The 15792-nt window shown below is 42.3% G+C and overlaps 1 protein-coding gene across 6 annotated transcripts in view; it reads right to left on the bottom strand.

The window, feature by feature from the left end:
- Window positions 1-15792, bottom strand: part of YLPM1 (YLP motif containing 1) — a 93295-nt gene that overhangs the window by 53358 nt on the left and 24145 nt on the right. For all 6 annotated transcript variants that reach the window (XR_012159494.1, XM_073349185.1, XM_073349183.1 and 3 more), the window contains exons 6-8: window positions 12689-12809; window positions 5204-5645; window positions 126-218 (exon numbers count right to left, since the gene is read on the bottom strand). Coding sequence is in view for 5 of the 6 variants with exons in the window: in XM_073349185.1 (XP_073205286.1) it covers window positions 126-218; window positions 5204-5645; window positions 12689-12809 (656 nt within the window). In the remaining variant the exon portion in view is untranslated. The remainder of the gene's footprint in view (window positions 1-125; window positions 219-5203; window positions 5646-12688; window positions 12810-15792) is intronic.

Here is a 15792-nt window from a genome sequence, read left to right as displayed (position 1 = left end):
GCTTCTAAAAGAAGAAAGCAGCACACAATCTCTAGCATGGAACAAAAGTTTAGTGTTCTCGGCTATCCACATGATGCTTGCCTACCTTTCTCAAAGGATATCAGAATTAGCCAAGCAGTGCCTACCTTTTGAAAATGGCTGTCTCTCAGGCAAAGGTTCTGGACGCAGAGTTATTCTCTCCCCATAGGGAATTTGTTCAACTTTACTGGTGGTTATATCTGGTAAAGAAATTTGACAAGAAAATAAGTAAGGATATTGTCCCAAATTGCATCCCTCATCCATCTCCTCCCCTCTCTAAAAGCAATGACATAGTGGCATTCAAAGTGATCAGAGGGTAACTAGGCCTAAGTATATATTAGTGACCTGCTGTATAAAGAATGTTTGTGCTACATTAATGTTAACTGAATACCACTTAGAGCAACAAACAACTCACATAAGAAAAAAATAATTTAATTTAATTTTTAGGTGACAAATCTGAGAAACTGTCCCAGACTGAGGTGTCATTAGAGGGGGTTTTGGAACAGATTGATAAGTTAAACAGTAATAAGTCACCAGGACCAGATGGTATTCACCCAAGAGCTCTGAAGGAATTCAAATGAAAAATTGCAGAATTACTAACTATGGTTTGTAACCTATCATTTAAATCAGCTTCTGTACCAAATGACTGGAGGATACATAATGTGATGCCAATTTTTAAAAAGCATTCCAGAGGTGATCCCAGCAATTACACAGGCCAGTAAGCCTCACTTCAGTACCAGCAAACTGGTTGAAACTATAGTAAAGAACAGAATTGTCAGACACATAGATTAACATAATTTGTTGTGGAATAGTCAACATGGTTTTTGTAAAGGGAAATCATGCCTCACCAATCTACTAAAATTCTTTGAGGGGGTCAACAGACATATGGACAAGGGTGATCCAGTGGATATAGTGTACTTAGATTTTCAGAAAGCCTTTCACAAGGTCCCTCACCAAAGGCTCTTAAGTGAAGTAAGCTGTCATGGGATAAGAGGGAAGGTCCTCTCATGGACCAGTAACTGGTTAAAAGATAGGAAACAAAGGGTAGGAATAAATGGTCAGTTTTCAGAATAGAGAGAAGTAAATAGTCGTGTCCCCTAGGGTTCTGTACTGGGACCAGTACTATTAAACATATTCATAAATGATCTGGAAAAAAAGGGTAAACAATGAGGTGGCAAAATTTAAAGATGATACAAAACTACTCAAGGTAGTTAAGTCCAAAGCAGACTGTGAAGAGTCACAAAGAGATCTCACAAAACGGGGTGACTGGGCAACAAAATGGCAGATGAAATTCAATGTTGATAAATGCAAAATAATGCACAATAGAAAACATAATCTCAACTATACATATAAAATGATGGGGTCTAAATTATCTGTTACCACTTAAGAAAGAGACCCTGGCAACATTGTGGATAGTTCTCTGAAAACATCCACTCAATGTGCAGCGACAGTCAAAAAGGCTAACAGAATGTTGGGAATCATTAGGAAAGGGATAGATAATAAGAAAGAAAACATCACATTACTGTTATATAAATTGATGGTAGGCCCACATCTTGAATACTGCGTGCAGTTGTGGTTGCTGTATCTCAAAAAAGATACATTGGAATTGGAAAAGGTTCAGAAAAGGGCAACAAAAATGATTAGGGGTATGGAACAACTTCTGTATGAGGAGAGATTAATGAGATTGAGACTTTTCAGCTTGGAAAAGAGATGACTAAGGGGGGATATGATAGAGGTCTATAAAATCATGACTGGTGTGGAGAAAGTAAATAAGGAAGTGTTATTTACTCCTTCGCATAAGACAAGAACTAGGGGTCACTCAATGAAATTAATAGGCAGGTTTAAAACAAACAAAAGGAAGTATTTCTCCATACAACACACAGTCAACCTGTGGAACTCTTTGCCAGAGGATGTTGTGAAGGCCAAGACTATACCAAGATTAAAAAAAAAAAAAAAAAAAAAACTAGATAAATCCATGAAGGATAGGTCCATAAATGGCTATTAGCCAGGATGGGCAGGGATGGTGTCCCTACCCTCTGTTTGCCAGAGGCTGGAAATGAGTGACAGGGGATGGATCACTTAATGTTTACCTGTTCTGTCCATTCCCTTTGGGGCACCTGGCACTGGCCACTGTTGGAAGACAGGATACTGGGCTAGATGGACCTTTGTTCTGACCCAGTATGGCCGTTCTTATGTTCCAATGTATTTTTCCCCATATACTTTTTTCATTAATTCCATTAAAGATATAGAAAAGAGCTAGCTAAACTTCTCTGGAGAGTGATCCAAACAGAAAGGAACGCCTTAGCAATGCTACAGTTAAGCCAATGTCTGCATTTTTTTTTCTGGTGTATACCACTGAAGGCCAGTGGTGAAACAAACAGGACTGCAGTGAAGTCCTTTTATTATTGTATTACTGGAATGGAATTTGACTCTTCCACAGAAAAATACAGTGCAACAAAACCCTGGGTTCCTAGGAGAGTTAAAATGTTCATGGCTCAAATTCAACACAAAATCTCATCTCAGAACTGCATATTTTTAAATTTTTAATTAAAAATATTCTGACTTTCCCTGTTGAAATTTCATGGATGTAAAACATTTAAATAGGAGGAGTTTTTATAGCATTTGTGTAATTCAAAGCAGCTGCAATTTTTAAAAAGTTACTTTTTTTAAAAAAGCTAGTTGTTTCAAGATTGAAAATTTTGTAAGTAGAAGTAAATAACCAAATATTCTATTGAAAATAATTGAAACATCTTTTACTACTGTTGAAATTAAAGGAAAGGGGAGTTTAACTGTCAAAAGTTAAAATGTGTTGTACACTCTACACGCCAATGGAAAGAAAGGAGGGAGTGATTCAAACAGGATAGCTGCTGGGGGAATAATGCCACACATACACCCTCTCTTCCTTTCCCATAAACGGTCTCTGGCTGAAGAGACTAGGGACAGCAGCACAAACTGGAAGGTTACAGCTGCGGAAAAGCCTAAAACACAAGCAGGAAAGCACAGAACTGGACCGCAGGAAGTAGTTGGTCAGGGCACAGATAATAAGGGGAGCTTATGGGTTGTTTTTTGTTTGTTTTTTTTAAAATAGCCCAGTTTTATCTACTGTAGTAGCTAACAGTCTGTTTCTGGTTGTTTTATAGCCTAACAAAAAGCCCCATAAAAGTACAAACTTTAAAAAAAGTAGCTGAAAAGCAGCTCAGTTTTAAAACTGAACTGGTGGGTCATTTTCCCAAGGCAACATATTTCCCTCCTTAAGGAGTTTAGCTGTGGGATCCTCCCACCTTGCAGGGTCCTAGATCCCATGCGCCAGCCCGAGCCTGAACATCTACACTGCAATTAAACAGCGCCTTAGCCTGGCCAGCTGCAGGTTTTTAACTGCAGTGTAGCCATACCCTATAGTTGTCAGAGAGATACCAGTATGTAGACAACAGTAACTGAAGTAGCTAGTTTAGATTCCTGTCAGTTTTCTAACAATTTTTAATAAAATATTCAAATCATGGGATCATTTCTGCTCCAAATAACTACTGGCAAGTTGCAGAGACAATAAAGCTAGCTATACCACAACACTCATTTTAAAAGTAACTGCATTTGAGCAGAATCTCTCTCTTTTTAAAGCAGTGTAAAACCATGGGAAATTAACTCTCAACTAAAAGCTTCATATTAAATTTTAGCTGTGGGAAATTCAGTATTAAATCTGAACCCCATCCATCATTCTTCATGATATAAGTTGTAAACTCTTGAGGGGAAGGCATTTATCTTCATTCCTGCCTGCAGAGCTCCTCATCTACTTTGGGCAATACACAGACAAATAATAAAAGAACAATAGCATTAGATGTTCTACTTGTAGGCATTCAAAAAGTGGTCCATTTTATTACAGGTGATCTAACAGATAAAAAGACCTGTAGAGTATCAATATTGTATTGGTTATGATATACTGTTTTGTGATTCTATCACATGGGCTAGTATTGATTAGAACCAGAGGTGGCAATAATCAATTTAATTCATGTGAAGCACCTCAACATCACACCATGGAAGGAAAAAGTAAACTCAAGCAGAGGGGAGAGGATCATCACTTCTTTTTTTTGGGGGGGAGGGGGGGAGTGGGGCAGAAGGATTGGCCTTATGGGCGGGCGAAAGCTCAGGGTGCTATGGTTACACACCCTGCCCCCACACACAGTCAGCCCAAGGTCCCTTTAGCTCCCAAGTGCTGGGCCTGGAGCTGAGGAGGGGAAAGGCTGGGGTGCGCAAGCTGGGGGCTCCTATGGTACACTAGGGTCCAGCTGCTAGTTCTGGCCAGGCTGGGGAGGGATGGGACTTCCACTTCCCCTGAATAGGCTGATCCCACGGTCAGGTCAGACTCACCTCTGGGAACCTCCCCCAGCTGCAGAAAGCTCTGCTACTGCTGGCTGGCAGCCCAGTTCTGAAGGCTGCACTGTCTCCAGCAGCAGCACAGAAGTGAGGATGGCATGATATGGTATTGCCACCCTTACTTCTGTGCTGCTGCTGGCAACGGCACTGCCTTCAGAGCTGGGCTGCCAGCCAGCAGCCGCCACTCTCCGGCCACCCAGCTCTGAAGGCAGTGTTGCTGCCAACAGCAGCACAGAAATAAGGGTGGCAATACCATATCATGTTACCCTTACCTCTGCACGGCTGGGCTCCCAGCCAGCAGCCAGTCCTCTTTGGCCGCCTAGTTCTGAAGGCAGCACCACCACCAGCAGCAGCACAGAAGTAAGGATGGCAATACCGTGACGCCCCCTCCAATAGCCTTGCGATCCCCCCACTACCCTGTTTCCCTGGGATCGGGACCGCCACCCACATACACACCTGGTTACAACACTGTGAAATTTCTGATTTAAATATCTGAAATTGTGAAATTTAAGGTTTTAAAAATCCTATGACTGTGAAATTGATCAAAATGGGACCGTGAATTTGGTAGGGCCCTACTCATGAGTGCAGTCTAATTATTTAAGTGAGGAGATCAATCATATAGCAACAACTTTCAACCTCACTGCAGCTGAGGTATTTGGCACTACATAATGATGTACAGATCTTACACAGGGATTGTGTTAAGATTCTGGGCATACTATGTGTGGTAAATAACACTCAGAGCACGTCCCTTTAGAAATAAAAAGTTTTGTTTAAGTGGTCCTGTATTAGAGGCAAAATTATTTTTTCCATTACTCACCCCGCCCATGGCCATAGTCCACAGTCTGTTGAATTAGAGGTGGTTTAGGAATTGATGATGGTACAGATGATGGAATGGGAGTATGACCTGGAGGAGGTATTTTCCCAGAAGATGACACTGTATGTGGCAGCACTGATTCTGGTTTACATAATGCATACTCCAAATTTGCTCCTTTATCTTCACTGGTATCCCAGAGTCCATGAAAAGAATCCTCATCCCAACGTTCCTGTTTCACAGCACCAGATGTTGGCTTTATTGCAGGAGCCTGACTTGAGGTTGTAGCTGAAGCCGGAATCGGAGCACCTGGCCTTGTCACCGGGGCACCTGGCCTCGTCACCAGGGTGGGCTGCCTGAACAACACTGGTGGCTTTATAATAACAGCAGGAGAAGGTTTGATAGGCTGAGATTCTATTGGTGTCTCAGGTGGCAGCTGAGAAGATGCCTAAACATGGGAAACATTTCACCCTATGTGAAAACAGTAAACAAAGCCCTCTGACCAACTTGTGTCCCATTAAGCCTTGCAAACCTGACCCAAACACAACAGGACCCAGCTACAAGTGTAGGGTTCAGGTCAGGTCGGCTCAGATCATCTCCTCCTACCTGTGGGATTGGCATCATGGAAACGGATTCCGGGTCCTGCCACTTGGCTGCACTGTGTCTGCTAGAGAGTTATCACTCTTACAAGTCACAGTGCCTCTCACTCCACAGCACACACAGTGCAGCAAAGCAGTGGTAGCTGACAGGAGTGGAGTACACAGCTGCTGCCACACCAACCCCGTGAGCAGAAGGTGGCCGGTGATTGATCACGTTCACCAGGCATGGGGAGTAGGAAGTCCCCCGCAGGACAACCCCCAAGACAAGGCAGTGGTGGCGGCAATACAGTTTCAGGGGAAAGTGTCAGGTCCGGGTGGGCCAGAAAAGGACTTGACACTCTCAGGTCAGGTTCAGGTCGGCTGTGCCAGGGTCAGATTCAGGCCCAGGTTGGTCTTTAAAATTGGGCCTGAGCAGACCTCTAGTCCCAGCTGAGAAGGGTGCTTTCATAACAGTCTGTAATTCACACATTCCTAACCATTAGCATTTTCAGGTCCCCTCATAGGAGGACAAAACTACACACTGATATCCCAAGAAGAACAGCCATTCTGGATTGGTTGGTGTGTGCTCACTACTTGAAACCTCTAAATCCATTAAGTCAAATATGAATAAAGTCTTAACGTAACTGTTCTCTCATCCAAAATGACCTTACCAAATTAAGCTCTCTCTTTAGCCAAAGCACCTTCCAGGCTGTTTCTCTCAGCTAAATTTTACTTTATAGATATGTGAAGAAGAATTGCCTCTAAACAGCAGCAGGTCTAAGACGGCATCTATACTAAAAATGTATCCATTGCGGACACCAGGTGCAGCTGAACCAGTGCTGAAAATGATTTAAGTGCAACTGTACACTAGAGTAAACCATATTCTGCACTGTTTCACAAACCCTAATAGAGGACTGGTCAGAAAAAGCTGTGATCATGGTTTGGCCATTCTAGTCTTGCAGTTAAACTGTATTCAGCAACACCCACTGCCCACAATTAGTAAACTTCCTAGTATAAACAGAGCTTCCGACACTACAGTTACCTCTCTTGCTCTTGTGTACATACACCCTATCTACAGCTATTGCCAGCTTCTTGACAACTCCCAGCAAAAATCCACCCTCTCCAGAGTTAACGCCAGCTCCTTGGCTCACCCTAGAGAAAACTTGCTTTCTGTTCAGCTAACATCAACCTCCTGGCTCTCCTAGGTTACATGGATAATGTACTCCTTTATTCACCACAAGGTCCATAGTCTGACCACCCCGCTCCCATAACAGTTACAATACTCAACATGACAAATTAAAAGAAGCACTGTAAAACTTTGTAACAAAGGTGGAGAAAGCTACTAGGGGACAGGCTGTTCTAGATTTGATTTTGACAAATAGGGAGGAACTGGTTGAGTATTTGAAAGTGGAAGGCAGCTTGGGTGAAAGCGATCATGAAATGATAGAATTCATGATTCTAAGAAATGGTAGGAGGGAGAACAGCAAAATAAAGACAATGGATTTCAAGAAGGCAGACTAGCAAACTCAGCGAGTTGGTAGGTAAGATCCCATGGGAAGCAAGTCTAAGGGGAAAAACAACTGAAGACAGTTGGCAATTTTTCAGCGAGAAATTATTAAGGGCACAAGAGCAAACTATTCCACTGTGTGGGAAAGATAGGAAGTATGGCAAGAGACCACACTGGCTTAACCAGGAAATCTTCAATGATCTAAAAATCAAAAGTGAGTCCTACAAAAAGTGGAAACTAGGTCAAATTACAAAGGAAGAATATAAACAAATAACACAAGTATGTAGGGACAAAATTAGAAAGGTCAAGGCACAAAACGAGATCAAACTAGCTAGGGACACAAAGGGTAACAAGAAAACATTCTACAAATACATTTGAAGCAAGAGGAAGAACAAGGTAGGCCCGTTACTCAATGGGGTGGTGGGGGGAAGATAACAACAGAAAATGTGGAAATGGCAGAGGTGCTTAATGACTTCTTTATTTTGGTTTTCATCGGGAAGGTTGGTGGTGATTGGATGTCTAACATAATGAATACCAGTGAAAATGAGGTAGGATCAGAAAAGGCTAAAATAGGGAAAGAACAAGTAAAAAATTACTTAGACAAGTGAGATGTCTTCAAGTCACCAGGGCCTGATGAAATGCATCTTAGAAACTCAAGGAGCTGACTGAGGAGATATCTGAGCCATTAGTGATTATCTTTTAAAAAACAACAAGGAGTCCTTGTGGCACCTTAGAGACTAACAAATTTATTTGGGCATAAGCTTTCGTGGGCTAGAACCCACTTCATCAGATGCATGGAGTGGAAAATACAGGAGCAAGTATAACTACATGAAAAGATGTGAGTTGACTTACCAAGTGTGAGGTCAGTCTAACGAGACAATTCAATTGACAGCAGGATACCAAGGAAGGAAAAATAACTTTTGAAGTGCTAATGAGAGTGGCCCATTTCAGAAAGTTGACAAGAAGGAGTGAGTAACAGTTGGGGGAAATTAGTATTGGGGAAATTAGGTTTAGGTTTTGTAATGATCCAATCACTCCCAGTCTCTTATTTTTCCTCCCTTGGTAGCCTGCTGTCAGTTGAATTGTCTCGTTAGACTGACCTCACACTTGGTAAGGCAACTCACATTTTTTCATTTATTTATACCTGCTCCTGTATTTTCCACTCCATGAATCTGATGAAATAGGTTCTAGCCCACGAAAGCTTATGCCCAAATAAATTTGTTAGTCTCTAAGGTGCCACAAGGACTCCTCATTGTTTTTGCTGATACAGACTAACACGGCTACCACTCTGAAACCTATCTTTGAAAAGTCATGGAAGATGGGATAGATTCCAGAACACTGGAAAAGGGCAAATATAGTGCCAATCTATTAAAAGGAAAATAAGGACAACCCATGGAATCACAGACCAGTCATCTTAACTTCTGTACCCGGAAAGATAATGGAGCAAATAATTAAGCAATCAATTTTCAAACATCTAGATGATGATAAGGTGATAAGTAACAGTCAGCATGGATCTGTCAAGAACAAATCGTGTCAAACCAACCTGACAGCTTTCTTTGATAGGGTAACAAGCCTTGTAGATAGGGGGAAGAGGTAGATGTGGTATATCTTGACCTTAGTAAAGCTTTTGATATGGTTTCGCATGACCTTCTCATAAACAAACTAGGGAAATGCAACCTAGATGTAAGGTGGGTGCAAAACTGGTTTGAAAACAGTTCCCACAGAATAGTTATCAGTGGTTCACAGTCATGCTGGAAGGGCATAACGAGTGGGGTCCCGCAGGGATCAGTTCTTGGTCTGGGTTCTGTTCAATATCTTCATCATGATTTAGATAATGGCACAGAGAGTACACTTATAAAGTTTGCAGACGATACCAAGTTGGGAGGGGTTGCAAGTGCTTTGGAGGATAGGATTAAAATTCAAAATGATCTGGACAAATGGCCTGAAGTAAACAGGATGAAATTCAATAAGGACAAATGCAAAGTACTCCGTTTATGAAGGAACAATCAGTTGCACACATACAAAATGGGAAATGGCTGCATAGGAAGGAGTACTGCAGAAAGGACCAAAAGCTAAATAGTGGACCAAAAACTAAATATGAGTAAACAGTGTAACGTAAACAGTGTAACGCTGTTGCAAAAAAAAAAAAAAAAGCAAATATCATTCTGGGATGTATTAGCAGGAGTGTTGTAAGCAAGACACGAGAAATAATTCTTCCACTCTACTCTGTGCTGATTAGGCCTCAACTGGAGTATTGTGTCCAGTTCTTGGTACCACATTTTAGGAAGGATGAGGACAAACTGGAGAGAGTCCACAGAAGAGTGACAAAAATGATTAAACGTCTAGAAAACATGACCTATGAGGAAAGATTGAAAAAACTGGGTTTGTTTAGTCTGGAAAAGAGAAGACTGAGGGGGGACATGATAACGGTTTTCAAGTACATAAAAGGTTGTTACAAGGAGGGAGAAAAATTGTTTTTCTTAACCTTTGAGGATAGGACAAGTAGCAATGGGCTTAAATTGCAGCAAGGGAGGTTGAACATTAGGAAAAAACTTCTTAACTGTCAGGGTGGTTAAACACTGAAATAAATTGCCAAGGGAGGTCATGGAATGTCCATCACTGGAGATTTTTAAGAGCAGGTTAGACAAATGCCTGTCAGGAATGGTCTAGATAATACTTAGTCCTGCCATGAGTGCAGGGGACTGAACTAGATGACCTCGAGGTCCCTTCCAGTCCTATGATTCTATGATAAATACAAATGAATGGCAAAGCTCTGCTGGAGCCACATGCGGCTCTTCAGAAGTTAATATGCGGCTCCTTGTATAGGCACCGACTCTGGGACTGGAGATACAGGCGCCAACTTTCCAATGTGCTGGGTGGTGCTCACTGCTCAACCCCTGGCTCTGCCACAGGCCCTGCTCCTACTCCATCCCTTCCCGCACCCTCCCCTGAGCCTGCCATGCCCTCACTCCTCCCCCATACCCCCAGAGCCTCCTGCACGCCACAAAACAGCTGATTGGGAGGTGCAAAGAGGGAGGGGGAGGCACTGATCGGCTAGGCCGCTGGTGGGTGGGAGGCACTGGGAGCGGGGAACTGATGGGGGGCTGCTGACGTATTATTGTGGCTCTTTGGCAATGTACATTGGTAAATTCTGGCTCCTTCTCCCATTCAGGTTGGTCATCCCTGGTATAAAGCATACCACACATCCAAAGTTAGGCAGCAAGCCTCTTCCTTTATGTACATTTACATAATACATTGCATTACACGTTTTGGGATTGGCTTGGTTACTCTGTAGGAAGCAATCCCTGTACAGCATGCTCTGTCCATATATGACTTACTCTTTACCTAGTCTTTGCTCCCAACTTATCTTATTCCATTATTTTTTCCATTATAAATAGTTCCCCCTTACCTTAGCTAGTACAGACATTCTGTTTCCAGGCTGTTGATCTATTTACCTCCCTAACCCTGTTTCCCACGAAATGAGGCCTCACCCATGTCCAATTACTCATGTCAAGTCAGGCCTACATATGGAAAGCACAGTTTGTGTACACTGAAGAAAAAATTACTCTTCTAGCTTCCTACACAGAGCCTGTGCCAAAGGTTGCTGAGAAACACAGAAGCTGAGTTGCTTCAACATCTGGAAAACAGACAATCTAGAAGAAAATGGGTGAGCAGATTTCATGCTCTTCTGCCAATCAGTGTCTAATATTTATTTACCTACTTCATGGATGTGCTGATAGGATTCAGTCATGTTTGTAAAATGATTTAAACAGTTTTAGCAGTATGGTGATTTAAGTAGTATATTATTATACCCATTATTCAGTGGGTGCTTTCCAAACACAAAGGAGGGGATAGTCCCTGTTCCAAAGAGTTTATAATCTAAAACAGTGGTTCTCAAACCCTTTTTTCCCTGCGGATAACTTGAAAATTGCTGAGGGTCTCGACGGACCACTTAATGATCTTTCCAAATGTTGTTTGTACCGTTAACTAACTATTGTAAAGTGCTTTGGATAAAAGTGCTATATAAAAAAAACTTATAATAATTAACGTTTTTTTGTTCTACAAATAAAAGCACTCAACTCATATTTTAATATCAGTAGTCTCACCTTTCTAATGTGATGGATGTGTCCTCTCTCCCTTGCCCCAGCAGCCACCAAGCTGGGGCTGGAAGAGGGTGGGGGGGTGTCTCTCCTCCTCTCTCCCCCACCACAGCAGCCCCTGAGCTAGGGCTGGGAAGAAGAAGGGTCTACCGCGGCAGCTCCCCAGCTGAGGCTGGGAAGGAGGGCCATCTCTCTCCGGCAGCCGCAGCCCTAGAGCTGGGGAAAGTCACCTGTTTCTCTGGCTTCTGCAGCCCTGCATGTCCCAAATTCCCCTACCCCTTCTTCTCACCCCATTGTTCGCTCCCATCTACCCCTATTCCCCCCAGTGCCACCACCTCACCTTACATGTCCGCCTTCTCCAGGGTCTAGATACCTAATTAGTGGAGCCATGCCTGAGCCACTCCACTAATTAGGTGGGTGGCCCTTCATTCTTTCATGTGCGGCCACCCAGGCGTGCACCTTAGAGAGAACTATCTGCAGACCACCTTAACGGAGCTCGCGGACCACTGATGGTCTGCGGACCAGAGTTTGAGAACCTCTGATCTAAAAAGATAAAGAGATGAAGGACAGGGGAAAGGTATACAGTGTTCAAGCAGAGTGATCTGGGTGACAGGGCAAAACTTCTTAATTTAACTTTTTAAAAGTGTAAAATTAAGATATCTTCTCCTATCCTCCCTACAAATAACTGAACTACTTTGATCCATATCCATACTTCAGATTAACAAGTATGTGAAACACACACATACAAATATACAAGAATATTGTATCAAACAAATGTACAGTAGAACTTCACTAATCTGAACTACTGGAAGGGAGAGCCCAGCGCAGGTAAGTGAAGTTTGTAGCCCAATGAGTGCTGGGGCAGAACACCAGCACCATCAGACAATTATAAATGTCCTACTCCTTCTTCAGGGGATTACCTGAATGCCTGGGGCATGCTAGGAATTGATATGTTGCTCCTACACTGGAAAAAGCATGTCATGTTCCCCCTGGTCTATGAGAAGCGTGTCATTAGACACATTACTCTTGCCCCCAACACAGCAGCAGAATCTCACTGGCTTGTGTTTAGATCAACTACAAGCTCAAAAGTTTTTTCCATTTGGGTTTGTAGGTTACCAAAATACAGTTTTGCGAGATTTGACTAAGTGTAAAGTATTATTTAATGAGTTACCTACCTCAGTTTGCTTCGCCTCACCATCAGAAGCCAGGAAATATCTATTTTAGCTAGATTCTAGATTTGAACTAATGTTCACACCCAGGTGAATTATCAACAGCATTTCATTCCTTTAGCACAGATTTCATTTACCTGAAAGGCACGTGGCCTTGTAGTTGTGGTTTGTGATCTAGAAGTTTCCTGTGATGAGAGTTGGGGCATGTGGGGATCAGGCACAAACTCTTTCAACTTCTGCAGCTGTTCTTTTTGTTCCCTGCACATCAATCACAAAAGTGTGTTACCATTCTGTGGCATAAATGCACAGTTAAAAAAAAAGGCAGGGGGGAACCGATACTTACATCAACAAAATATATTATAGTAGTAGTAATAATCAATAGCCACTACAGAGTTTATGACTGGGATAAGCTAGGACACAAGCAGCTGGTAGCACCCCAACAGCCAGCATACTGGGAGAGACTTGACTTAGATTGTAAGCTCTTTGATGTAGGGACCATCCTTTTGTTGTGTGACTGTAGGGTGCCTAGCACAATGGGGTCCTGGTCCACGACTGGGACTCCTAAGTGCCACCTCAATACAAACAATAAATAATAACAGCTGCAACAACTCAGAGCTCCCCTAACATCCGGCTTTGGAAAAATGCATTGGTTGGCAAATCCAGATCAACACACAACTGATACCAGACTTGTCAGATGCACAGAGAACAGATCTAGTTGAAGACACCTGAAGTTGAGAGAAGCTATTCTCTACATTTCTACTACTGCTTCTGTCTCAAAGCATCATCAGAAGGAGTCTTATCAATTTCAAGCCACTTACACTGCATTGTTCTGCTTAGGATCTGCTCTTTCTTAAGTACGCAACGAGAAGAGTCAGCATAACGTAGAAAACACAACTCTCAATATGGTTTGATACAAAAGGGTGACTTCCCCAGCATTAACTTGAAAACTGAGGAAAACAGTCAACAGAATCTTTTTTAATTGAACCCTTTCTTTGGCGCTGTAGAGAGAATCTGCTTTCACATATGAAGCCTTCTTGTTTCAGTGTATCAATTTATTAGACCTTAAACACCATTCTCTAAAGCACAAGTGACAAAGTCCCTGCCAACCTGGTGTATTAAACCAGTTCCCATGACAGATTAAATTCTTCAGAATCATAACTTCCATTCACTTTTTGAAAATTACATTTCCAGCACTTCTGGTTGCAGCTAAAACCTTCCATATGGGAATACAAGGTATATCATCTTTATGAGTGTGAAAACAGAACAGCTTCGAGAGAGGGAGAAAATGCCCCCATTCATTTCAACGTGTTTTTAACTGAAACCTAAGGACGACAAATGTCAACAGTAACTGTTTAACTGTTCATCATTTTAGCATAAAATCCAGCTTGTGCGATTATCACCCTAAGGGGTGCAATGGCAGATGCAGGAAAGTGGGGGCACCCTACCCCTTTGACTTTGTCTTTACCAAATATTGCTCCCTCATTGATCTTCCTGTTCCCTCTGGAGGATGAACCATGACGCTCTGTTCTTAGGTCTATTCCTCTTCTTTCTACACTCTTCTCTGAAAGACCTCATTCATTTACATTCCAATTTATAAGTTTACCTCTTCCTTTTTTGATGTTCCTTCCTACAAATGTGCATGACGCACCCATACCCAGGATATCAGTGCACCATCCAAGCTTTCTCTCTCTTTATATTACACCATTATGGTACCTCTGAATGTTTCCAGTGGTAAGGGATTTTGGAAAACGGTTTGGAAGAATATTTTGCTGTTTATTATTGCTCGGCCACCCTTCAGGATTCTTGTGATAATGATGTAGCAGAAATTGTTTTACATTTCATTATGCAGATAGTAAAATCCTGCATCAACCTCATTTTGGAGCTGTGGGTTGACTACATGATGAACATAGCTTTTGCTATGGGATGCCTGGAAAGGGGCAATCTCTGAGATCATCAGTTGGCTGGGCCCTGGTTTATTACATTTGGATTTGGACAGAGAGCCACTGCAGCAAGCAGAGAACTGAAGTGGCAAACTCTCATCAGGCTCTGTTGCCTAACGAGTGGACCATGACATTTTGAACAAGCAGGTGAGGGGTTTTTTTTTTGCCTTCACACATTCAACCCCAGGTACAGCACATTAGAATAATTGAGTTTTGCAGTGATAGCTAGTTGTATCACCGTGGACAGATCCACATCTAAGAAGCCATGCTCCTGACTAGCCAAGGATGTAATAAAAAGCATATTTTGCTACTGTCATCATCCAGTAATCTACGGACACTGAGGAGTCTAGTAGCATCCCAAGACTGCATATCACTGTAACTGAAAAAGTAGACATCTTCAGTTATTTACTAAGTGCCAGTGATGTGCTGAACACTGTACAAGAAACAGAAAAAAAGATGCTTTCTCTCACAAGCATCTTAAAAACTTGAGGACCATGCTTCACTTTGGCAAGTTCTTCAAAGCATTTTCTTCTTCCCACCAGTATCACCTCTGTCTTTCCCAGGTTTTGTTTCAGTCAACTGTTTTTCATTCAGCAGCAGTGCTCTCTCAGGTACTGAGATATCTGGATGATAGCATCATCTACAGAAGATCTGCAGCTAACTGACATCTGCATGTTGTTGGCATTGGGTCCGTAGTATCTCAAATCTTCCCTAGAATTGTAATTTAATAAAGGATGGCAAAGTTGAATAGAAGGATAAACAACATTAAACCCTGAGAGAGTCCTCATGTGAAATCTCTCTAGGAAGTGCAATAGCCCACATGACATGGCAGGAATGAGGGAAGCCAATTTAATGCAATTCTGCTCATCTCACCAGGTCACTCAGATGAGTCATCAACACTTCATAATTAAAGGGTGCTGGTCAAGGGTGCAGACAGATCTAACATCAGCATGTATGTGTGCCAACTGTCTTTGAAAAAGAGGAGATTTTCCATCAGTGTGACCAGTGCTGTTTCTGTTCCATACGCTGGTCTAAAATCTGTCAGGGAAGATTCTAAGATATTAGCAGAGGTCAAGTGCTGCTGGAGATGGCTTTTCACCAATACGTCAATCACTTTGCCTGGGAAGGGAAGGTTATCAGCAAAGTCATTGACGTTGAGTGATGGTTTCCTGAACACACGCTGGACGACTGCATGTTTCAGGAAGGCTGATAGGCTGCTATTTCTGAAGGTGTTAATGTTCTATGTCAACAGTAGACTCAAGTGCACCTGACTGGCTGCCACCAACCAAGAGGGGTACATA

The sequence above is a fragment of the Lepidochelys kempii genome, chromosome 6 (assembly GCF_965140265.1).
Source record: "Lepidochelys kempii isolate rLepKem1 chromosome 6, rLepKem1.hap2, whole genome shotgun sequence".
NCBI lineage: Eukaryota > Metazoa > Chordata > Testudines > Cheloniidae > Lepidochelys > Lepidochelys kempii.
Note: the sequence above shows the minus strand (reverse complement) of the source record. Positions and strands in the feature narration are given on the sequence as shown.